Genomic DNA, 24,851 nt, shown 5'->3' on the forward strand with positions numbered 1-24,851 from the left:
CCAGCCAGTGCAGTCCTATGTTGACAAGCCAAGCCTTGAGGGTTGTACTTCACTTTAGGAGGAGAGGGGTCAGTTGGAGCCGAACTGGGACTCAGGACTCCTGGGGTTCCATTCTTAGGAGTGGGGTCCAATGGCTTAGAGAAGAGTTAAGACTGCAGCATTCTCTGCTGAAACATGTGACCTAGGGGCAATTAGGGAGGCAACACACCTGCAATCCAGGGTAGGAGAAGTGATAAGTACCCTAGCACTCCAACCACAGTTGCCATATGCAGCTGGATGCTTCTCAGCAGTGCCCCAAATTCCAGTGGCCAACAGCAGTGTGGGAGCATAAGAACTGCAAAACCAGATCAGCCCAGTGAGTCCAGGCTCCCCCCCAGTGCTTCCTGCTTCAGAGGAAGATTCAAGTAACCCTGGGGTCCTGCTCGCAGGGCACATTCCCACCACTGAACATCTGTCAGCGTTCTGCTTCTATTCATTCCCCTCATACATTCTTGCCACCTGCTTGATTAGCCCCTGAATGAACTGAAATCCTTTCTGAACCTGTGGTCTGTACTGGAATAATGTGGCCATGAGTTCCACTGCCTAACTTTGTTTTCACTATGTGCTGCTCAGTGGGGCAGAGGAAAATTCACAGGGAGACTTCCTTCCTTTTCCCTTTGTGTTCCAATAGCTGCTGTCTGTCCTTCTGTGGGTTAATAAAGGGGTGCCCCCCCCCTCCTGAGGCCAGGCACTGCAGACCCCCTGGGTTGAGCTAGGATGCCCTGTTGTGCTGGGTGCTGCACAAACCATAACTGAGATCAGGGTCCCTATGGTGCTAGGTGCTTCAGATACAAAGTGAGAGACAGTCCCTACTAGGAAGAGCCTACATGCTGCCCACAGCTGTGTGGGCGTTACTCAAGCAATGCCAGGACTCAGCAGGTGCCTGAGTTGCCATTGGGCCCTGATGCGAAGGACTTCCTGCTCAAGGCAAACACAATGCAGAGCCCTGGAGCTGTTGAGCAAACAGTGCTGGGCGGGCTGAGAGGAAGTGAAGGGGGGAGGGGGGAGGGTAAGGGAAACGCCTTGGGCTAGAGCAACGGGCTGGAGTGATTTGACAGCAGGCACGCTGGGGAGGGATACAGAGCTCAGGCTGGATCCCTATCGGTGCTAGTTGAGCTAACAGCTCCGGAGAGAGCCCACACCTGGATCGGTAAGGGGCTGGCTGCGCGGTGGTGGCGGGAGGTTCTGCTTTACAGTGCCTTGGCAGGTCCCACTCCATCTGTTCCCCCACACGAGTTTGCCACGTGCCCTTATGCATAATCATCCACTGAAGTGGAAGAGGGGACCCCAGTTTGGGTGGGAGTTGGGGACCGGCTGCATGGAAGTGTGATCTAGCTAGATGCATGGGAGAATTCCTCGTGGGTAGCTGAAAGAATGTGGGGAGCTGTCCCTGGAGCCAGGCCTCACTCTGGGTGCCTGGCTCTCTACTTCTGGGGCTCCTGGCATTTACCCACCTGATGATTTGCATCAGCCCTTGTGGCCTTCAGCTGTGAACTAAGGATCGGGGTAAACTGATTGTGTATCAGCCTGGGGGATGGAGGGTCAGGATCTCTGGGTTCTGTCTCCAGCTCTGGTTGGGGAGTGAGAACTAATGAATTGGGAAGGATTGGTGGTGTGTCCCCCACACCCCACTATGGTCAGCAATGGGCCCAGGAGTCCTGAATCTCAGCCCTCTCTGCTCTAACCCACTAGACCCCACTTCCCTCCCAGTGTTGGGGATAGAACCCATGAGTCCTGACCCTGGCTCTTTGGCCTGATCAGCTGTTTGCAGGACAGACTCCCCAGGGCCCATCCAGCACCACCTCTCTCCTGCCAGGACTGGGATTCCTTGGCTCCCATCTAGCCTGGGATCCTGTGCCCTGCAGCCCCTGAGCACAACCCTGGGCCTGCCTAGTGCGGCTGTATAGAAGCAGTGGTCCAGCTATTTCTGCCTTCTGCCTCCCCCCTATGCTTTGGGGGAAGGCAAATCCTCTCCCTCCATGTAATGGGCAGGGGTGGGACATGTCCCTTGCTGAACTGTGGAGTCGTTCTCATCCCTTCATCCCCTTGTACCACCCCAGTGCTCCTGACCCACTGACAGAGAAAAAGGGACAAGCCCCACCCTTGTTACACTGACAATTGAAGCTGGGGATAGAACCCAAGAGTGCTATCCTGTCTCCCTTCTGACCCTTGCGCTGCACTCGTTCCAGGGCTCGCCATGGCCGGGCTGAAGACGGCGAGTGGGGACTACATCGATGCCTCCTGGGAGCTGAGCGTGGCTGTGGAGGAGCTGGGGCCTGAGGCTGAGCCCCTCACCCTGCGAGTCACCGGAGATGTGCACATTGGGGGCATCATGCTGCAGATTGTGGATAAGATCAGTGAGTGTGGGGTCCCCCTGCTGCTATGGGTTACATGTAGGGGTGTCCTCCCCCATTAAATCCCCTCCCCACTTTACACACTTCTCCCCACAATGGGTGAGCCCCTGCATGGACGGTGGGGTTCTGTCCCTTTAAATCTCCCTGCCGCACTTCCCCTTCCAGTAGCCACCAACTTCCTGCTGTGGGATTCCCAGCATCACCCATCTTAGCATCAGAGGGGGGTGTGGGGGATTCCCCAACCCTCTACCCTAGGGCACCTCAAATTCCCACTCCCCCCAGTCCAGAGCTGGGAATGGAACTCAGGACTCCTGACTCCCAGCCCCTTGCTCTAACCGCTAGACCCCAATCCCTGCTGTTCCTGCCAGTCTTTCACATGATGCAGGCTGAGTCATGGCCCTGGTGCAGGGAAGTGACTCCGAATCACCCAGTTCCACCCTCAGTTCCTGCCTCTCCCCTCCTACTCTGTGCAGGATCGGGGTCTGGCTGGGGCACTGCCTCCCCGATTACCCCAGAATTGCCCTCTCTGTCAGGGAGACAAGCACCTGCCATCTGTGGGCATGGGGGTTACCCAGGGGGTGGGCCAACCCTGGAACGCCTGGCTGGGCTCTAGTCTGCCCAGTTGTCTGTCTTTGAGGTGTTAGTGATCCATCCGTCCATCTCACACCGTCCGTCCCCCACCATCCATCCATCCATCCATCCGTCTCCACGTGTCTCCCTCTCCTGTACTCCCCTACAGTGTCTGCCCCTGCCCCCATCTCCCCACTCCCCTAGGTACCAGCGAGGGAGGGGCTTGGGGCCTGGTGTGAGGGGGCACCCAGGGACCAATCCAACAGGAAGTGACTCCTTATCTGCCCAGGACAGAAGGTGGGCCTGTGCCATGTCTTCCTGTGGCCAGTCTATGTGGTATGGGGACCTTCTCCTGGCAGTGCCTGATAGCAGCTGTAGCTGCTGCTGCTGGAGACTGTGAGGCCCATACCCTGGATGGATGCTGATAAGGGGCCAGCTAGCCAAAGCCTATGGCTATAAATAGCCTTCAGGGCTTGGGATTCTATTCCTGGCTCTGGGAGGGGAGGGGGGGGGGTTAATGGGTTAGAGAAGGGTGGGCTGCAAATCAGGACACCTGGGTTCTCTCCCAACTCCAGGAGGAGAATGGGGTCTAGTGGTTAGCATGGGGAAGCCAGGACCCTGCCCCAGTAACCATGTCTCTGGTTTAGACGTCTGTAGTTGTATTGTGCATGGCTTGCACAGTTCAGCTCCTGGAGTTGCAGCATCCTCTTTATACTGGGAGCTACCTATTGCGTCCCACCCTGAGGTGGCACTGGCTGCATCTCAGCGCTGGGCGAGGGGTCCCTGTATAAACGTCCCCCATACCCCACGCCAGAGGTGGCTGCATCTCAGCACTGGGCGAGGGGTCCCTGTATAAACGTCCCCCATACCCCACACCAGAAGTGGCTGCATCTCAGCACTGGGCGAGGGGTCCCTGTATAACCAGCCTCCATACCCCACGCTGGAGGTGGCTGCATCTCAGCACCAGACAAAGGGTCCCTGTGCAAACTACTGTGCTCTGCCCCCAGAAGTGAAGCAGAACTGGTCAGACCACGCTCTCTGGTGGGAGCAGAAGAAACTCTGGCTGCTCAAGACCAACTGGACCGTGGATAAGTACGGTCTGCAGGCAGACGCCCGTCTCCGGTACACACCTCAGCACAAGCCTGTGCGGCTGCAGCTGCCCAACCGGCGGATGATCCGTGTCCACGCCAGCTTCTCTGAGCCCGTCTTCCGTGCTGTGGCTGGCATCTGTCGGGTGCTGAGTGAGTGCCCAGGAGCGGGTGGGGCATAGACAGGCCCAGGGTGGAGAAGGATGCAGGGGGTAGACATTGAGGGTGAGCATCAAGGAGGGGCAGGAGTTGTGGAGGAGGGAAGGGCAAAGGTGCAGGGGGTGCGTGCGGGGGCAGTGCTTAAAGAAGTCTGGGAAAAGTGCCTGGGGAGTCATGACAAATTAGTGACATCACATCTACCTAGCTCCCGGGGCTCTTCTCCTCGTCTGCCCCTTCCCGGGTGGGGGTACAAGCATAGACAGGCCAGTGTCTGGGGTGAGGAGGTGACTCAGGGAGTGGTAAGGGGTGGAGCAGATTACTCTGGGAGGAGCAGGGGTCAGGGAGGTGTGCAGGGGAGTACAAGGAGGTGAGGGGAGGGGTTGGGAGTGAGGAAAAGTAGGGAGAAAAGCCTGGGTGGGCTCGGGGAGGAGGGATGGGACGGGACTTGGGAGAGAGGGGCAGGGGGCCCAGACAGATGGAATGAGGGAAAGATGGGGGAAGACCCCCTTACTGGGGAGCTCCCTCACCCCATGTCCTCTCCCCCCGCAGGTATCCGGCATGCCGAGGAGCTTTCACTGCTGCGGGCGCCTGAGGAGAAGGACAAGAAGAAGCGGAAGGGGCCGGTGCTGGGGACAGAGGATGAGTTTGACCTAAGTGGGGTGGTGCTGCCAGCCAGTGAGTGCGGGCGAGGGGGGTGGGCAGGGGCGTGTGAGTGCGCTCTCCTGCAAGTGCTGGGGTGAGCGTGCATGCTAGTGCATTAGTATGAGTGCCTGTGAGAGCGCCCTCGTGTGCTCATGCCAGAGGGTACGTGCACTAGTGAGCAAGAGTACTGGTGCGAGAGGCTGCCCTTCTGTGTGCGCCCCCGGCGGTGTGCGTGTTCCTGGGCGCCGCTAACCCGCCTTGTGCACAGAGCAGCAGCCCTCCCTTTTCTCACAGGTGCAGAGCAGCAGCCGTTCCGGGGGATGCCAGCCCATTTCTCGGACAGCCCCGCCACTGAGGCCTGTTACCGGATGCTGTCAGTGAGCTGGACAGGCCTGACCCCCGAGCACGTGCTGAAGATGCCTCGGCCCAGCAATCTCGTGGAGAAGGCCCAGATCAACAGCCGGTGAGAGGAGCTGCGGGTTGGGATTGAGGGGCACTGGGAGAACTGACGGGGAGGGGGCAGAGAGCTGCTCCTGCTGGCCCTGTGCCTGGGGGCAGCACCACAGCTGCGTCCCATCATGGATTTCCAGGGCGCTTTGTACCCCCAGCCTTTATACCATCACCTCGAACAGTGCCTGGGCCATGGAGTTAGGATGAGCCCGCGACTCCAGCACGCCTAGGCGGGGCCCTGGGCTCCAGCCCCCCATGTCTCTCTGTATCTCCCCAGCGGTTCCTCTGCGTTCAGTTCCCTGCAGCGACCCAGTGCAACCCGTTCAGAGCAAGCCAGCGTTTACTAGTCCCCTGGGATCCAGCATCGCGGGATCCTTAGCTCAACGCAGAAAGCCAGGCTCAGCCCGGAGTCCATGCTGGCAGCCACCTGCCCCGTTCTCTAGGCTCCTGCCAGCCTCCCCTGGTTTCTGGCCGGGGTCTCACTCCTAGACCAGGGTGGAGTGTTACCCTTAGTATCCAAGAGTGAACCCTCCCTCCCGCACCACCTGCACGAGTCCCATCACTGCTGAGCCCTTGGGGGGCACCCCACGCTGGGCAGACCTTCTGTCCTTACAGCAACAGGGCGTGGGGAGAGCTGACGCTGACTTGCCTTATGAATGCTACATGGGCAGCCCAGTTCCTAGCCCAGGCCTGCCTGGCAGAGCTTCCCACAGCTGCTGCCGGGGGATGCAGCTTCGCCCCACGTGGGAGAGCTGGGCTAGCGGAAGCGCCCTCTAGCTACGGCGGCCAAAGCCCTTCCGTGCTGGTATCAGGGCATCTGCACAAGGGCGCACGCTGTGCGGGGACACTGCCCGCTCCCTCCCACCTCAGCCCCCAAGCTCTGCTGGGCTAAGTGTGGGCCAGGCTAGAGCCGCCTCCTGTCCCCTGATCTCCAGCTGCCTGCTGCTGGGGTCACATGTTCAGCCTCCCTTGACTGGCCAGCAGGGGTCCTGGTATCGCTCCAGGGTTCCCTGCCTAGGGACAGTTCTTGATGGTGCATTCTCTCCCCTCCCTCCCCGCCCAAGCTAGAGAGACCCACAGCCATCCCGTCTCCCCTGCCCTAGATGGGAAGGTAACCCCTTCCCGTCCAGGGGGTGGCAATCCCAAGTGGGTGGGGAAACTGAGTCATGCCTGTTCTTACAAATATGACAATTCCCATGTTCCCCTCCAGGTGGCTGAGCTCCTCGCGGTCACTGATGCAGCAGGACGTGCGGGAGAACGAGCAGCTCTGGCTGCGGTTCAAATATTACAACTTCTTTGACCTGGAGCCCAAGGTGGGACCTCCCTGTGCCTCCTCCCCCCGGGCTCTCCTGTCCATCCTTCACTCCCCAGACACAGCCAGCCTGTCCTGGTTACTTCATGCAGGAGCCGAAGGGGGGACCCCCCCAACCCCTGCCACACTCCATTGCCTCTCCCCAGACTCTCCCTTCCCCCCTCAAACCTACCCTGACTTTTTGGATCTGGAGCCCAGGACCCCTTATCCCCTGACCCAACTCTCCTCCAGACCCCTGTTCTACCCCCTCCCCTGCTCCTTCCCCTTAATTTCCCCCATTGACCCCTAACCCCTGCCCACCTTTCCTGTCCCCCGTGCTGCAGTATGACGCAGTGCGCATCACCCAGCTGTACGAGCAGGCGCGCTGGGCTGTGCTGCTGGAGGAGACCGAAAGTACCGAGGAGGAGATGATGGTCTTTGCTGCCCTGCAGGTACTGGAACTCGGCCTCCCCCGACCCTCCCCCCACAGCTAGGCCAGGATCTACCTCCCTGTGCTGGGCTGGGATCCACCCCCACTACCAGGGATCTCCCCCCAACAGTCAGGCTGGGATCCATCCCCTTCCCCCCCTCACATGAAGCACCTGCAACTAGCCAGGATCCATCCCTTCTCTTGCCATGGAACGCCCCCGCCTACCCCACAGTCAGGCTGGGATCTATCTTCCCCAGAGCTTGCCCAGTGGGGCCAGGACTAACCATCTCTGTAGCCCTCCCACCCAGCTGGTCTGGAATCCATCTGTCCCCCAAGCACTCCCACCTAGTGGGGATCTAGCCCCTCCCTCCTACAGGGCATCCCTACCCGATATATTTCCACACCCCACCCCCAGCTGGGTTGGGGTCTGTCTTCCCCAGAGCTCACCCAGTGGGGCCAGGGCTAACTACCCCTGGAGCTCTCCCACCTGGGTGAACAAGGATCCGTTCCCCCAGGTCAAGCCAGAGGGTCAATCCCATAGGGGGACTATCTGGGTGGGTGGGGTGAAGATCTCCCTCCCCCTTCTCCTCAACTAACCTGCCTCCCCCTGCCCTCCAGTATCACATCAACAAGCTCTCGCTGAGTGCTGACCCCACAGAGACAGCTGGGGAGCAAGGCATGGATGACCTGGACTCAGCCCTGTCCAACCTCCAGGTCAAGCTGGAGGGGGGGACATCAACCTCGGACATGCTGGTAAGAGGGCGGGGGGGAGCGGTGAGGGGCACCAGCAGAGCTGTGGGGCGGCCTAGGTTGGAATATCAGGAGGCTGCAGGATTGAGGGGCATCGGGAGGCTGGGCTGGAGTAGCAGCGGGTGACTGTGTCTTGATCTCCTGGCAGGAAAATCTCACCACCATCCCTGAGCTGAAGGATTATCTCCGGATATTCAGGTGAGCCCCAGACTCTCTCATTCTCACTATGGGGGCAGGGGCTGGGAGTCAGGATTCCCCTGCTCTGGGACGTGGGGTCTAGTGCTCAGTTCCAATAACATGCCTGACCCCATCCCCCAAGCTGTCCTCTTGAAGCTGCCCCATGTCACAGCTCAGGATCCAAGGGGGACTGTGTGCATCTCCCACACCTGGGGGGTGCCTGACTGTGCCCCTTCCACCTTGGCACTGACTCCCCCCTTCATAGGCCCCGCAAGCTGACGCTCAAGGGCTACAAGCAGCACTGGGTGGTGTTCAAAGAGACCACCATCTCCTACTACAAGAGCCGCGAGGAGATGCCGAGTGAGCCTGTGCAGCAGCTCAATCTCAAGGGTGAGTACGGCATCCCTTTCCCCTGGCATGTCTTCTCCTCCGCACCCTCCCGATCAGACTGATGGGCTCATCCAGCCCCGCTGCGTCCTAGCTCGCACAAAGCCTGCGGCTTCAGAGAACTGAGCGTAAGCCTTCCCTCAACACTGAGCTCCCCTCACCAGGCAATGCTGGGCGGGATTCCCACCATGTATATTCCCCCTGCAGCACAAGGGTCTCTTGCCGTCAGCACCTAGGGTGCAAGGGAATCCCTTTCCCTAGAGAAACGTCAAATCCTCTCTATTCCAACCTCCTGGGTCCTTTGCACTCCAGTAGCAGGAAGTTCCACAGTTAACTGAAAGCAAAAGGACGGGATTTTCTTTTCTGTACCCTGCCATTCGCAGCCAGTCAATGGTCTCTGGCATCAGCTAACAGCCAGAGCTAATCTCCCTAAAGCCTTGGCCTCCCTAAAACTCCTGTGGCAAGTAGTTCCATAGGTCAACACAGAGGCGAGAGATTGTCCTCCAGCCCCATGGGATTTTGAGGTGTTTTTGCAGCCACAATAAAGCATTTTAATCACCAGATATGCTGCATTCCACTCCCCCCACCCCCAATTTCAGGCTGTGAGGTGGTACCGGATGTCAACATCTCAGGCCAAAAGTTCTGCATCAGACTGCTGGTGCCATCTCCGGAGGGGATGAGCGAGGTGTACCTGCGCTGTGAGGACGTAAGTTGGGGGGTAGAAGTGGGATTGGACTGTGGGGTGGGTGGGTGCCATGGGATTATACTGGGACTGTTGGGTAGGGTGACCAGACAGCAACTGTGAAAAATCGGGATGCGGGGGGGGGGGGGGCGTAATAGGCACCTATATAGGACAAAGCTCCAAATATCGGGACTGTCCCTATAAAATCGGGACATCTGGTCACCCTACTGTGGGGTGGGTGGGTGAAGTGGAATTATACCCTGGAGTCACATTGGAGGATGCATTTGGGATGTACCATGTAGGAAGAGGGCTGTGGGGAGTGAGAGGGCAGTGGGATTACACCATAAAGGGAGGGCTGCGGTAGGGCTATACTGGGGGAAGGGGCTGTGAATTGGTGGGTGAATGGGATTATCCTCTAGAAAGGGGCTGCAGGCTCTATACTGCTGGCTACTGAGATGCATTGCAGCGATGGTCCCAGCTGAGGGTCTTTAGTGCCTCCCCCTCCTTTAACCCCCGCCCTTCCTTTCCCTTCCCTCCCCCCCACCCCTCCGCAGGAGCAGCAGTATGCCCGCTGGATGGCAGGGTGCCGGCTGGCAGCCAAGGGCCGGACCATGGCAGACAGCACGTATCAGTCTGAGGTGCAGAACATCCTGTCCTTCCTGCAGCTGCAGAGAGCCAGTCCTGACGCGACCGTGGCCCCCGATGCTGAGGCCATGGGCACCCAGTGGCTGGTGTCCCCCCGCTACCAGAAGAAATTCAAGCCCAAACAGGTAGGTGGGGGTTGGGGCAGCAACCCCAACTGAGCTCCCTGGCGCCCAGCACCCCCTGGCCCCAGGATGGAGTCAACACTGACTGCAAGAGGAGACACCCCCTGTAGCACAGCTCCCCCTAGTCCTGCACTTGGATAGTGGGGACGACACTGACTGCAAGGGCAGAGCCCCCACTGCTGAGCCCCCCCCACCCTGCCCTGCTCCCTGCAGCACAGCGCCCCCTACCACTGCACTTGGGTAATGGGGCCAGCAATGACTGTGAGGGGAGCACCCCCCACCCCCACCATCCTCCCGGGAGGTCTCCCATTCAAGCAGTGATCAGGCCTGGAACATAATGAAACACTGACCCATGTCTCCTGCCCACAGTTAACCCCGCGCATCCTGGAAGCCCATCAGAACGTGGCCCAGCTCTCACTCACCGAGGCCAAGATGAGGTTTATCCAGGCCTGGCAGTCGCTGCCTGATTTCGGCATCTCCTACTTTTTGGTCAGGTGAGGCACCCCTCCCCACAGAACCAAGGAGTCCTGACACCCTCCTCCCCCCGGCTCTAACCACTGGACCCCACTTCACTCCCCTACAGAGCCAGGGATAGAACCCAGAAGTCCTGGCGTCCAGCCTCTTCACTCCACCCCCAACCCACTCAACCTCACTCCTCTCCCTACTGAGCTAGGGATAGAAACCAGAGTCCTGACCCCCAGCCCCTCCTGCTCTAATCCATAGACTGTCGCCCCCAAACTGCAATACAACCCAGGAGTCCTGACCCCCAACCCCTCCATGCTCCGCAGGTTCAAGGGCAGTAGGAAGGATGAGATCCTGGGCATCGCCAATAATCGTCTGATCCGAATTGACCTGGCTGTGGGAGACGTGGTGAAGACCTGGCGGTACAGCAACATGCGCCAGTGGAATGTCAACTGGGACATCCGTCAGGTCAGTGCAGGGAAGGGGGTGCTGGGGTCTATAAGGAGCATGCCAAGCCATCTGGAATCTGGCACAGGGAGAGGGGGTGTAGGGGAATGCCCTAGGAGACACAATTGTATTGGGCCATCTTCTCCTCTCCAGTGCCCGTGCAGGGTGAAGGCTGGGCTCCAGGACTCCTGGAGTCTCTTGCCTGGCTCTGGGAGGCAAGTGGGTCTACAGAATCACAGAAATGTAGGGCTGGAAGGGACCTTGAGAGGTCACCAATTCCTGTCCACTACACTGAGGCAAGACCAATAAACCTCCACCATCCCCGACAAGTGTTTGTCGAACCTGTTCTTAAAAACCTCCAGTGATGGGGATTCCACAACCTCCCTTGGAAGCCTGTCGCAGAGCTTAACTGCCCTTAGTCAGAAAGTTTTTCCCTAATGTCTGACCTGAGTCTCCCTTGCTGCAGATTAAGGATGACTTCTTATCCTGCCTTCAGGGACCATGGAGAACAATTAATCCCCATTCTCTTTGTAGTAGCCTTTAAGAAATTGGAAGACTATTAGCAGGTGCCCTCGGTCGTCTTTTCTCATAACTAAACAAGCCCAGTGTTTTTAACCTTTCCTCCTAGGTCAGGGTTTCTAAACCTTTTAGCATTTTTGTAGCTCTGCTCTGGACTCTCTCCAGTTTGTTCCCATCTTTCCTAAAGTGCGCTGCCAAGAACCGGGCACAGTACTGCAGCTGAGGCCTCCCCAGTGCCAAGTAGAGAAGGACAATTATTTCCCATATCTTACATGCAACACTCTTGCGACACCCCAGAATATTAGCCATTTCTGCAGCTGCTGACTCACGTTCAATGTGTGATCCATTGTAATCCTCACATCCTTTTCAGCAATATTGCCATGTAGTCAGTTCTTTCTCATTTTGTAATTGTGCATTTGATTTTTTTCCCCAAAGAGTAGTGTTTTGCACTTGCCTTTATTGAATTTCATCTTGTTGATTTCAGACCAAGGTGATTTTTAATTCTAAGTCCGTACCCCAAAGTACTTGCAACCCTTCCCAGCTTGGTGTCATCTGCAAATTTTATAAGCATAGTCTCCACTCCATTATCCAAGTCATTAATGAACATATTGAATAGTACTTCAGCCAGCACTGACCCCTGTAGGGCCCCACTAGATACACCCTCCCAGTTCAACCGTGAAACATTAACTATTCTGAGTACAGTCTTTCAACCAGTTAATAAGAACATAAGAAAGGCCGTACCGGGTCAGACCAAAGGTCCATCTAGCCCAGTATCTGTCTACCGACAGTGGCCAATGCCAGGTGCCCCAGAGGGAGTGAATCTAACAGGCAATGATCAAGTGATCTCTCTCCTGCCATCCATCTCCATCCTCTGACGAACAGAGGCTAGGGACACCATTCTCACCCATTCTGGCTAATAGCCATTTATGGACTTAGCCACCATGAATTTATCCAGTCCCCTTTTAAACATTGTTATAGTCCTAGCCTTCACAACCTCCTCAGGTAAGGAGTTCCACAAGTTGACTGTGTGCTGCGTGAAGAAGAACTTCCTTTTATTTGTTTTAAACCTGCTGCCTATTAATTTCATTTGGTGACCCCTAGTTCTTGTATTATGGGAATAAGTAAATAACTTTTCCTTATCCACTTTCTCAACATCACTCATGATTTTATATACCTCTATCATGTCCCCCCTTAGTCTTCTCTTTTCCAAACTGAAGAGTCCTAGCCTCTTTAATCTTTCCCCGTATGGGACCCTCTCTAAACCCCTAATCATTTTAGTTGCTCTTTTCTGAACCTTTTCTAGTGCTAGAATATCTTTTTTGAGGTGAGGAGACCACATCTGTACACAGTATTCGAGATGTGGGCGTACCATGGATTTATATAAGGGCAATAATATATTCTCAGTCTTATTCTCTAGCCCCTTTTTAATGATTCCTAACATCCTGTTTGCTTTTTTGACCGCCTCTGCACACTGCGTGGACATCTTCAGAGAACTATCCACGATAACTCCAAGATCTTTTTCCTGACTCGTTGTAGCTAAATTAGCCCCCATCATGTTGTATGTATAGTTGGGGTTATTTTTTCCAATGTGCATTACTTTACATTTATCCACATTAAATTTCATTTGCCATTTTGTTGCCCAATCACTTAGTTTTGTGAGATCTTTTTGAAGTTCTTCACAGTCTGCTTTGGTCTTAACTATCTTGAGTAGTTTAGTATCATCTGCAAACTTTGCCACCTCACTGTTTACCCCTTTCTCCAGATCATTTATGAATAAATTGAATAGGATTGGTCCCAGGACTGACCCTTGGGGAACACTACTAGTTACCCCTCTCCATTCTGAGAATTTACCATTAATTCCTACCCTTTGTTCCCTGTCCTTTAACCAGTTCTCAATCCATGAAAGGACCTTTCCTTTTATCCCATGACAGCTTAATTTACGTAACAGCCTTTGGTGAGGGACCTTGTCAAAGGCTTTCTGGAAATCTAAGTACACTATGTCCACCGGATCCCCCTTGTCCACATGTTTGTTGACCCCTTCAAAGAACTCTAATAGATTAGTAAGACACGATTTCCCTTTACAGAAACCATGTTGACTATTGCTCAAGAGTTTGTTTTTCTATGCGTCTGACAATTTTATTCTTTACAATTGTTTCAACTAATTTGCCCGGTACCGACGTTAGACTTACCGGTCTGTAATTGCCGGGATCACCCCTAGAGCCCTTTTTAAATATTGGCGTTACATTAGCTAACTTCCAGTCATTGGGTACCGAAGCTGATTTAAAGGACAGGTTACAAACCTTAGTTAATAGTTCCACAACTTCACATTTGAGTTCTTTCAGAACTCTTGGGTGAATGCCATCTGGTCCTGGTGACTTGTTAATGTTGAGTTTATCAATTAATTCCAAAACCTCCTCTAGTGACACTTCAATCTGTGACAGTTCCTCAGATTTGTCACCTACAAAAGCCAGCTCAGGTTTGGGAATCTCCCTAACATCCTCAGCCGTGAAGACTGAAGCAAAGAATCCATTTAGTTTCTCCGCAATGACTTTATCGTCTTTAAGCACTCCTTTTGTATTTTGGTCATCAAGGGGCCCCACTGGTTGTTTAGCAGGCTTCCTGCTTCTGATGTACTTAAAAAACATTTTGTTATTACCTTTGGAGTTTTTGGCTAGCCGTTCTTCAAACTCCTCTTTGGCTTTTCTTATTACACTCTTGCACTTAAGTTGGCAGTGTTTGTGCTCCTTTCTATTTGCCTCACTAGGATTTGACTTCCACTTTTTAAAGGAAGTCTTTATCTCTCACTGCTTCTTTTACATGGTTGTTAAGCCACGGTGGCTCTTTTTTAGTTCTTTTACTGTTTTTCTTAATTTGGGGTATACATTGAAGTTGGGCCTCTATTATGGTGTCTTTAAAAAGGGCCCACGCAACTTGCAGGGATTTCACTTTAGTCACTGTACCTTGTAACTTTTGTCTAACTAACCCCCCTCATTTTTGTATAGTTCCCCTTTTGAAATTAAAGGCCACAGTGTTGGGCAGTTGAGATGTTCTTCCCACCACAGGGATGTTGAATGCTATTGTATTATGGTCACTATTTCCAAGCGGTCCTGCTATAGTTACCTCTTGGACCAGCTCCTGCGCTCCACTCAGGATTAAATCTAGAGTCGCCTCTCCTTGTGGGTTCCCGTACCAGCTGCTCCATGAAGCAGTCATTTAAAGTATCGAGAAATTTTATCTCTGCATTTCGTCCTGAAGTGAAATGTTCCCAGTCAATATGGGGATAATTGAAATCCCCCACTATTATTGTGTTCTTAATTTTGATAGCCTCTCTAATTTCCCTTAGCATTTCATCATCACTATTACTGTCCTGGTCAGGTGGTCGATAATAGATCCCTACTGTTATATTTTTACTAGAGCATGAAATTTCTATCCATAGAGACTCTATGGAACCTGTGGATTCGCTTAAGATTTTTACTTCATTTGAATCTACACTTTCTTTAACATATAGTGCCACTCCTCCCCCTGCACGACCTGTTCTGTCCTTCCGATATATTTTGTACCCCGGAATGATTGTGTCCCATTGATTGCTCTCAGTCCACCAGGTTTCTGTGATGCCTATTATATCTATATCCTCCTTTATCACAAGGCACTCTAGTTCACCCATCTTATTATTTAGACTTCTGGCATTTGTGTACAAGCACTTTAAAAACTTGTCCCTGTTTATTAGCCTGCCTTTTTCTGATGTGCCAGATTCTTTTTTATGTGACTGTTTATCATCTGATCCGGCCCTTACATTATACTTCTCATTCCTCTGCTCCTGACTATAACCTGGAGATTCTCTATCATCAGACTCTCCCCTAAGAGAAGTCTGTGTCCGATCTACACGCTCCTCTGCAGCAGTCGGCTTTCCCCCATCTCCTAGTTTAAAAACTGCTCTACAACCTTTTTAATGTTTAGTGCCAGCAGTCTGGTTCCACTTTGGTTTAGGTGGAGCCCATCTCTCCTGTATAGGCTCTCCTGTGTAGTTGTGCACCCACCTTATAGTAATTTCATTTAGACCACATTTCCCTAGTTTGCTTATTAGAATGTCATGTGGGACTATGTCAAAAGCTTTACTAAAATAAAGATAGACCATGTCTGCTGCTTCTCCCCCATCTACTAGACCAGTAATCCTGTCCACGAAGGAAATTAAATGAGTTTGGCATGATTTGTTCTTGAAAAATCCATGCTGGCTCTTCCTTCTAACCCTATTATCTTGTAACCGATTCTAAGAATGTAACAACTGCCCTACTAGGTCAAACCATACTCTATCTTGCGCAGTATCCTGGGCAACAGTGGCCCATATCAGAGCTTTAGCCGGAGTGTAGAGAACAGGGGAGGCATGGAGTGATCCACCCCTATCTTCCATTCCTGGCTAGTGGTGATCAGAGGTTTAGGGTCACCCCGAGCATAAGGTTATGTCCCTGGCCATGTTGGCGAATAGTCATTGATGGACCTATCCACCGCTAACTTATCCAGTTCTGTTTGGATTCGTTATACTTTTGCCCATCACAGCATCTCATGCAATAAGTTCCACAGGTTAGCTGTGCATTGTATGAAAAAGTACTTCCTCTTGTTTGTATTAAATCTGCTGCCTAGTAACTTCATCTGGCGACCCCTGGTTTTTGTATTGTGGGAAAAGGTAAATAACACTTTCCTATTCACTTTTTCTATGCCATTCATGTTGTATAGACCTTTATCTCACACACACCCTTAGTTGTCTCTCTTCTAAGCTGAGCAGCCCTAATCTTTAGCCTTTCCGTGTATGGAAGCCATTCCATACCCTTAATCATCCCATTAGACTGGTGAACCATGACTTCTCTTCACAAAAGCTATGTTGATTCTTCCCCAGTAAAGTGTGTGTATCTCTTTGTCTGATAATTGTGTTCTTTACTATAGTTTCTACCAATTTGCCTGGTACTGATGTTAGGTTTACTGGCCTGTAATTGCCAGGATTGCCTCTGGAGCCTTTTTTAAAATTTGCTATTTCATTAGCTGTCCTCTAGTCATCTGCTACAGAGGCTGATTTCAGCAATAGGTTACATATTACAGTTCTGCAATTTCATATTTGACTTCCTTCAAACTTTTGGGTGAATACCATCTGGTCCTGGTGATTTAATATTGTTTAGTTTTAGTAATACGTGTCAAAACCACCTCTATTGGCACATCTATGTGGGACAGTACTTCCAATTAGTCACCCAAAAAGAATAGCTTGGATTGTGGGTATCTCTCATCTTCTGCTACAAAGACCCATACAAAGAATCCATTTAGCGTCTCTGCAATTGCCTTGTTTTCCCTGAGTGCTTCTTTAACACTTTGGTTGTCTAGTGGCCACATTGGTTGTCTGACATGATTCCTGCTTCTGATGTACTTAAAAAAATTCTTCTTGTTAGTTTTCGCATCTTTAGCAAGTTACCTTTCAAATTCTTTTTTGGCCTGTCTTATTACACTTGTACGTTTTACTTGCCAGAGTTTGCGTGCCTTCTTATTTTCCCCATTAGAATTTGACTTCCACATTTTGAAGGGTGCCTTTTTCCCTCCAATACTCTGTTGCTTAGTCATGTCTCTTTTGGTTTGGGGTACACATTTAGTCTGAGCCTCTATTATGGTATTTTGAAGTTGTCTTCATGCTGGCTGCAGGAGTACCCCCGTGACTGTTCTTTTTAATTTCTAACATCCTCATTCTTGTATAGTTTCCCTTTTTAAAGTTAAATGTAACCCTGGAGGGGTAGGGTTTTTCTGGTATTTCCCCCCCTACAAGGATGCTAAATGCTAAATGCTAAATTTAATTACATTATGGTCACTGTTACCGAGCAGTTCAACAATAGTTACTTCTGGGACCACCTCCTGTACTCCACTTAGGACTAAATCAAGAATTGCCTCTCCCCTTGTGGGTTACAAGACTAGATGCACCAGGAAGCAGCCATTTACGGGGGCGGTCATCTCTGCATCCCCATTCTGAGGTGACATTTAGCCAGTCAATATGAGGATAGTTGAAATCACCCATTACTACAGTGATTTCTGGTTTTGTAGCCTCTGAAACCTCCATTAGCATTTCACTCTCACTCTCATGGTCAGTAGTATATTCCTCTTGCTATCCTCTTATTATTCAAGCTTGGAATTTCTACCCAAAGAGATTTTACAGTAATTTGATTCATTTAAGGTTTTCACTTTTTTAAAAAAAACATGTAGTGCCACCTCACCCCCACCAGCGTGACCTACTGTCATTCCTATATATTTCATACCTTGGTATTACCGAGTCCCATTGATTAGCCTCATTTCACCAAGCTTCTGTAATGTCTATGATACCAATATCCTCATTTAATGCCAGCCACTCTAGTTCACCCATCTTAGTATTTAGACTTCTAGCATTAGTATATAAGCCCTTGTACATTTTGTCAATCTTTAGTTGTTTACCTTCATGTGTTATGTTTAAATGAGTCGTATGTTTGACCGTTCCTTACTAGCTCCTATCTGTACTTTACCAACTTCTTTTCTATCCTCCATCTTAAGATATTGAGTTTGCCCTTGAATAAATTCATCCCTAAGGGATGTCTCTGGTGAGCCAGGTGCTCCTCCACACCTGTCGGCTTTCCCCCAGCTCTTGGTTTAAAAACTCCTCTACCTTTTTAATTTTACATGCCAGCAGTCTGGTTCTATTTTGGTTAAGGTAGAGTCCATCCTCCCCCAGTACAGGCTACTTCTTCCCCAAAAGGTTCCCCAGTTCCTAACAACACTAAAAGGTGGGAGCCAGGACGCCTGTGTTCTTTTCCCCAACCAGCCCCTCACTACTGTCCTCTCTCCCAGGTGGCGATTGAATTTGATGAGCACATCAATGTGGCATTCAGCAGCGTGTCGGCTGGGTGCAATATCGTGCATGAGTACATCGGGGGCTACATCTTCCTGTCCACCCGCTCCACTGACAAGGGCCGGGGCCTCGATGAGGAGCTTTTCTACAAGCTGACAGGAGGCCACGAGGCCCTGTGAGCACTCAGCACTGCTCCCATCTCCTGCTGGGTACCAGGGGGCAACAGGGAGGGGGAAGAGCTGGGGCCAACATTGGCCCCACCCACAGGGAGGGAGCAGCCATCTGTACAATGGACTCCTCACCCACCCACCCATCACAACCTCCTATCCCCAAAACAGCCTCCTCCAACACACCCACCCTCCTCCCCATACAAAACTTAACCAGCCCACCAATCCCAACACACACATTCCCAAGCCCCTCCCCCCATGCACCAAAACCCCAGCCACCCTAACACCTACCCCCCTCAAATTCCCTACAGACCACGCCCCAACACCACCCCTCAATGGCCTACACAACCCCAGCCCAAGCCACCCCTTAATCCACCCCAGCACTCCTGCATGTGCTCTATGGGAGGGGAAGTACAGGTCCCCAGCCAGCACCCCCTACCCCAGCAGCGTGTGTGTGTTTGGGGGCGGGGAGTGCGGCAAATCCAGCAGAGAGATGGTTAAAGAAGATGCAGCAGATGGAACAATAGGGATGTTATTTTACACTGCTCTCTCCCGCCCTGATTCTCCTCCATGTCATGGCCCTGGAGCCGGCTCGGCCCTGTGTGGGTCACTCGAGTGGTAGCAGATGCCCTGAAAGAGAGAAGGAGGATTCAGAAGGGCGTTAGCAGCAGCTGGCTTTCCTGTACCTGCCTGCCCTCGCCAACCATGCCAGGGAATGACGGGACCCTCCACCCCACACCGGCCCATGGGCACTTCTCTGCCATTCCCTGGGAGAGACTCAAAGCCATGGCTGCTTGGATTCTGCCACGAGTTGCCAGCCAGGCATGTCGGCTGGGACTGCAAACACAGAGTAATAAACCAAGCTCTCACCATGTTGGGCAGGTCTGTGACTCTGTGGAAGGGTGGGAATTGCTCCCCGGACTCCAGGGTTCTATCCCCAGTGTGGGAAGGGGAGTGGGAGTCAGGACTGCTGGGTCCTACTCCCCACATGTTATATGACCTTGGACAAGTCCCTTCCCCTCTTTCTAGTGGGTGGGGCTCATGGGGTGATGGAGAGGTCAGAGACTGTCCTACCCACCCCCCCCCCCCCCAGTATCCCAGTGCCAAGCCCCTCCCCGAGAAGGTAGGAGGCAGGGTGAGGGAGACTCTTACTGTCAGGCCGGAGCTGCAGGACTCTCTGGAAGTACCGGGGAGGGAGGAGGCCTTCAGCATCACCCGGTGTGAGGATGACACCATTAGCTGAGCGATAGAACTGGATCCCATCTGCAGGGGGAAGCAACACACAGGCACAGGGTCATGGGAACCAGGACACCTGGGTTCTATCCTCCACTCAGGGCAGGGACTGGGGTTGAGTGGTTAGAGGAGGACTCCTGGGTTCTGCTGCTGAGAAGGTAGGTGCCTCAGTTGGAAGGGTTGAGGAAACTTCTTGGTTTCCACCAGAGACCCATAGACTTTAAGGTCAGAAGGGACCATTATGATCATCTAGTCTGACCTCCTGCACAACGCAGGCCACAGAATCTCACCCACCCACTCCTGTAACAAACCCCTAACCTATGTCTGAGCTATTGAAGTCCTCAAATCGTGGTTTAAAGACCTCAAGGTGCAGAGAATCCTCCAGCAAGTGACCCGTGCCCCATGCTGCAGAGGAAGGCAACAAACCTCCAGGGCCTCTGCCAATCTGCCCTGGAGGAAAATTCTTTCCCAATCCCAAATATGGCGATCAGTTAAACCCTGAGCATGTGGGCAAGACTCACCAGCCAGCACCCAGGAAAGAATTCTCTGTAGTAACTCAGATCCCACCCCAGACCATTGGGCATATTTACCTGCTAATAATCAAATATGAATTAATTGCCAAAATTAGGCTATCCCATCATACCATCCCCTCCATAAACTTATCAAGCTTAGTCTTGAAGCCAGATATGTCTTTTGCCCCCACTACTCCCCTTGGAAGGCTGTTCCAGAACTTCACTCCTCTAATGGTTAGAAACCTCCATCTAATTTCAAGTCTAAACTTCCTAGTGTCCAGTTTATATCCATTTGTTCTTGTGTCCACATTGGGACTAAGCTTAAATAATTCCTCTCCCTCCCTGATATTTATCCCCCCGTCCTCTTACTCACCTGCCAGCGCCTGGGGCCCATCGATCACTATAGCCACATCACAGTCCTGCCTCATCCCTGTGGATCAATAATCAAAGGGGTGGTCAAAAGCGGGCTATGGGGAGCAACTCCTAGACCCGCCCCCATCCCCCCAGCTGACTGGGCTTTGTACACAGAACCACCAGTGTCCCTTGGGATCATAGCCCCTCCACCCCCAAAGAGAGCTCCCCACTACTGCACTAGGGACAGGGGGGCAGGACTCCTGGGTTCTCTCCCCAGTACAGCGTGCATACTCACCGCTGAGGACATGTCCATCTCCGGGCAGCCCAGGTGCTAGGTGGATATGGTTGCGCCCCATGCGGGAAAGGCCCCCCCGGCAGATGGCTGGCCAGTGCCGCAGGTAAGTGCCATGGGCCATGGTCTGGGGTAGGGCTGTGGGCTCCAGCAGTGGGATCAGCTCTAGCTCTGACACCTGCTAGTGAGGGAATGGAGGGATATCACAATGGCGCTTCTGGCCTAGAGTCCCATTTGTGCTCCCCTTAGCCCCCATCCTCTTGCCCCTTTTTATGTCCAAGGTGCCCCTGCCCCCTATCCCCTGAAGCAAGGATCCTGTCCTTCCCCCTGACTCCTCGTCCTGGGAGAATGAGGATCCTGCTCTGACCCATCCCATGCGCTCTGGGGCCCCAGGCTGTAGGATTCCCACTGCCCACTCCACTCAACCCCTCCCCCCCACTTCTCCAGAAGAGGGGTCTCCCTCTGCTACCCCCCACCCCTCCCCCAGCACCTGCAGTGAGTGCCCCTGGTTGGCGCGGATCTGCAAGCGCCCGTCACTAGGGTGGGGGCGCAGGGCAAAGCGGCGCTTCTCGTTAGTCTCCACAATGTGTCGCACATCGGCCACAGAGACACCCCCAAAGTGGGGCAGGCTCAGCAGGGCAGCCACGTCTACGAACCCATCTGGGGAGGGGAGACAGATGAGACCAACTAGGCTGAGACCTGCCCCTTCCCAACACTCTCATGGGCTAGGCTGAGACCTGCCCCTTCCCAACACTCTCATGGGCTAGGCCGAGACCTGTCCCCCTGGCTCGCCCTGCCCCCATCCCAACACCCCGATGGGCTAGGCAGAGACCTACCCCTTGCTTGCCCTGCCCCCATCCCCACATCCCAACCCCCCTGCCCCATTAATCCTGTCACATCCTCCCCGTCCCCACAATCAGCGAGGGTGAGACCTGCCCTCCGCATGCCCTGCTTCATCCTCCCCCTTGCACACACCCCCAACCTAACCCATCCTTTCCACAACCAGTGAGGGTGAGATCTGCCCCTCCTTGCATGCCCTACCCTATTCCCACACAACTGGCTAGGCCAAGATCTACACCCCCTTTGCACCCCCAACCAGTGCAGCTGAGACTGACACCACCTTGCAGCTCCTACTGAGCCCTCCAACCTTCACCGTAAGGCCTAGCCCTAACCTGTCCTCACATGCTCTAACCCATCCCTCCCCTGATCTGATTACCTCATCTCCCGCCCCCCCTAGACCAACTATGCCAAGGTCCATCTAACCCCATCTTCTCCCTCTGCAATCCACTGAGGGTGGTTGAGGGAAAAGACCAGCTTGGCCTCCACATGATGTCCTACCCCTCCTCACACCCAACCCAGGGCACTAAGGGGCTGAAGAACCCCTTGGGCAGTGCCCATCCATTGGCCCTCCAGCAAAGGGCAGGCCAGTTCATGTCAGCACACCCCTGTCCCCAATAACCTGCAGGGGCACACAACCCCTGGAGCAGGGGCCTGGGCTGTTTAGTGCAATGAGGCTGTAGATTGCAGGCCCAGCCCTAGTCCCCTTCTCTGTGCTCTCTCCCCCACCATCTCCGTGGGCACAGGGAGCACATGCACCAATACCAAGTGCCCCCCATAATGACCCCCTGAACTTTCAAGCCCCACGGGCAGGTAGGAGAGCCAGGGTCAACCGCAGGCCAGGGATCCCATGTCAGCTATGGGGGGTTGTACCTAAGCAGAGGGTCCCCATCTCAGTCCTTTCTGCTGAGGTTCAGTAGCTCTCTCTCCATGGGAGAGGTGCTGTCCTGAAGCCTGCCTGCAGGGCCAGGGGGAGCAGATGTGTGGGAGTATGGGTGCACTTACCAGCACCCATCTCCAGCCCCAGCTGGGCTGCTCCATGACGCAAAACATAGGACAAGGCTTTGGACAGACGAACATCTGGGTTCTGAAAGAGAGATGGGGGACAGAGAATAGAGGGAGTGGGGGGGGGCTCATCCCAGAGGGAACCCCACACAACCCCCCCCCCACACACACACACACCAGCAGCCTCAGTAGAAAGGACTGAATGAGCCACTGGGAGCTAGGACTCCTGGGTTCTGTTTCCAACTCTGTTAGAGTAGAGGGGCTGAGAGCCAGGACTCCTGGGTTCTATTCCCAACTCACTCCTAGAGAGGGGTTCCTGTCAGCTCTTGCCACCCCCACCCAACCAAGCCTGAACTGGAGTGGGGAACCCCTGCAAGAAGTCTGGCCATGGAGACAGGTGTCACCAGCTCAGCCATGGGAGAAGACTGGCTGGGGTTTAGAGTCTGGGGCAGGGGAGATTGTGACTGGCTCTAACCTGGTCCTGGTGCCTCTTTCGACTCCCAGACTTCCGACTCCCTCTCCCAGGAGCCCTAGGGAGGGGCTGCTGAGATTCTGCCCCCCCTGGATCCATGCTAGTCGCTCCCACCCTGCTCCTGCACTTTGTAGCCTCAGACTCCCTAGAATGCCCCCAGGCAGTTACCCTGTTCCCAGAACCCCTCCCCCACCAATCCCACTCTCCTGCCCCCTTCCCCAGAGCCCCTCCCCCACCAATCCCACTCTCCTGCCCCCTTCCCCAGAGCCCCTCCCCCACCAATCCCACTCTCCTGCCCCCTTCCCCAGAGCCCCTCCCCCACCAATCCCACTCTCCTGGCCCCTTCCCCAGAGCCCCTCCCCCACCAATCCCACTCTCCTGCCCCCTCCTCCCACCAGCAATCTGACTCCCCAGCTCTCTCTCTCGCTCCCCTCCTCCTCTTTCTCAGCGCCCCCTTGCCTGGGGGCAGTTCCCAGTCTCAGACCAGACCGCCAGCCTCCCAGCAACCACAGCTGCAAACTGAACTCAATGGCTCCAGCCCCGCCCACCAGGCATCATGGGCAAGCACGTGGCCTGGAGGCCCAGCTTTGGGGCCGCAAAGGCCTCTGGGAGTTGTAGTCTTCCAGGTAGGACCGGGAGCCGATCTAGCCCGGTATTCCAGCTCCTACATCGGGGGAGACTCCCCTACTGGGCAATGTGGAATAAGCGGGGGGGGGGGGGACTATGCCTATGACTGTCTGGGCAGCCCCAGGCCCTCCTATCTGAGCCAGACGGGGCATGTGGGGTAATAGCTCTTATTGGACCAACTTCCCTTGCTGAAATAGACAAGCTTTCACAGGGCTCTTCTTCAGGTCACTCTCCCCATCCGCCTGCCTGTCTATCCCCATACCCACCCATCTCCCTCCACCACTCTCTCTCTGTCCAGCCCCTTTCCCTCTCTACTCTGGGCTGAGCCTGGACCCTGCAGCAGGCCCAGCAGTGCTGCCTGGCCACACACGGTGGCGCCCCACATCCGCTTTGCAGGCAGCTCCAGCTCTGGCTGCCAGCTGCTGGATCTCCTCTTTGCAAAGGGGGTTTGAAGGGCCAAGGCCCCGCAGCAGAAGGAAGTATCCCAGATGCCAGCCCCACCATAAGCTGGGGCAGTGGGAGACAGGGGAAAGGGCAGGAAAGGAGGGTGTCATGGGGGAAATGAAAAAATGGGGTGAAATTAAGAACAGGTAAACTGAGGCTAAGGGTGAGGTACCCCACACTGTGCAATCCACTCCCTGAGCAGGGGCTGGGAGTCAGGACTCCTGGGTTCTATCTTCAGCATGGGGCAGAGAGTGAGGTCTAGGGGTTAATTTGCGGGGAGGGTAGCTGAGGCCATGATAGCAGCCCCTGGCCAGCAGGAGGTGACTCAGTGAGTCAGGCTGGCTTGTGGTAGCACCTCATGTTGGCTCGGGGCTTGTGCTCCTGGAGTCACCTTTCACCTCCTTGCTGCACAGAGCCCTTTCCCCAGCACCACCCACTGACATGGATGGCTGGGGGAGGCCCTGACTCACGCACCCTTGGCCTAGTTCATTCCACCAGCCAAGGCAGTTGCGAAGAATATGATGATGATGATAATAATAAAGTTTACTATCTGCTCTGGGTAGGGAGGGAATCCTAGTGGTTACAGCAGTGGAGCTGGGCATCAGGACGTGTAGGTTCTATTTCTGACTTTGCCACCTCGCTGTGTGATATCAGGTACATCCATCACCTTCTCCGTACCTCAGTTTCTCCCAGGGTTGGGGCATGGCAGATTAATGCAATTTATGGGGAGAAGGCTGAGGGAAGTCAGGACAGATGGGGTTGGTGGGAAGGATCCGTGCATAGTCCACGGGCTCCCACAGGGTGATCCTAGGCTGGGATGGCGTGAGAGAAGGCTGCATCTCAAGGC

At 53.9% G+C, this 24,851-nt stretch overlaps 2 protein-coding genes across 3 annotated transcripts; one reads left to right on the forward strand and one right to left on the reverse strand.

The window, feature by feature from the left end:
- The first annotated feature begins 1,033 nt into the window (after positions 1 to 1,033).
- FERMT3 (FERM domain containing kindlin 3) lies at positions 1,034 to 19,100 on the forward strand. Its single transcript, XM_039480945.1, has 15 exons — positions 1,034 to 1,189; positions 2,229 to 2,396; positions 3,971 to 4,204; positions 4,760 to 4,885; positions 5,147 to 5,315; positions 6,513 to 6,615; positions 6,938 to 7,045; positions 7,642 to 7,776; positions 7,922 to 7,971; positions 8,216 to 8,340; positions 8,937 to 9,043; positions 9,574 to 9,789; positions 10,156 to 10,280; positions 10,575 to 10,716; positions 18,061 to 19,100. Exons 2-15 carry the CDS (start codon positions 2,237 to 2,239, stop codon positions 18,238 to 18,240), a joined length of 1,980 nt encoding a protein of 659 aa, XP_039336879.1. The 5' UTR covers positions 1,034 to 1,189; positions 2,229 to 2,236; the 3' UTR covers positions 18,241 to 19,100.
- TRPT1 (tRNA phosphotransferase 1) lies at positions 18,745 to 23,141 on the reverse strand. 2 transcript variants are annotated; one of them, XM_039480947.1, is made up of 7 exons: positions 22,937 to 23,141; positions 22,462 to 22,543; positions 21,110 to 21,279; positions 20,623 to 20,797; positions 20,347 to 20,403; positions 19,381 to 19,491; positions 18,745 to 18,858 (listed from the first exon to the last, which is right to left on the reverse strand). In XM_039480947.1, the coding sequence occupies exons 1-7, from the start codon at positions 23,030 to 23,032 to the stop codon at positions 18,836 to 18,838; spliced, it is 714 nt and encodes a 237-aa protein (XP_039336881.1). In that variant the 5' UTR covers positions 23,033 to 23,141; the 3' UTR covers positions 18,745 to 18,835. The 2 variants fall into 2 exon arrangements, with proteins under 2 accessions (XP_039336881.1, XP_039336880.1); XM_039480946.1 differs by having other exon boundaries at positions 20,623 to 20,800; positions 22,937 to 23,140.
- Positions 23,142 to 24,851: the final 1,710 nt, after the last annotated feature.

Source organism: Mauremys reevesii, linkage group 7, assembly GCF_016161935.1.
Source record: "Mauremys reevesii isolate NIE-2019 linkage group 7, ASM1616193v1, whole genome shotgun sequence".
In the NCBI taxonomy this organism is placed as follows: domain Eukaryota; kingdom Metazoa; phylum Chordata; order Testudines; family Geoemydidae; genus Mauremys; species Mauremys reevesii.

Coding starts and splice junctions, on each gene's coding strand:
- FERMT3 (XM_039480945.1), top strand. CDS start 2,237: ATGGCCGGGCTGAAGACGGCGAGTGGGGACTACATCGATGCCTCCTGG. Junction 2,397..3,970: donor GCAGATTGTGGATAAGATCA/GTGAGTGTGGGG, acceptor CTCTGCCCCCAG/AAGTGAAGCAGAACTGGTCA. Junction 9,790..10,155: donor AGAAATTCAAGCCCAAACAG/GTAGGTGGGGGT, acceptor TCCTGCCCACAG/TTAACCCCGCGCATCCTGGA.
- TRPT1 (XM_039480946.1), bottom strand. CDS start 23,032: ATGGATCCAGGGGGGGCAGAATCTCAGCAGCCCCTCCCTAGGGCTCCT. Junction 22,544..22,936: donor GAAAGAGGCACCAGGACCAG/GTTAGAGCCAGT, acceptor TCTCTCTTTCAG/AACCCAGATGTTCGTCTGTC. Junction 18,859..19,380: donor CCTGCAGCTCCGGCCTGACA/GTAAGAGTCTCC, acceptor TCTCTCTTTCAG/GGCATCTGCTACCACTCGAG.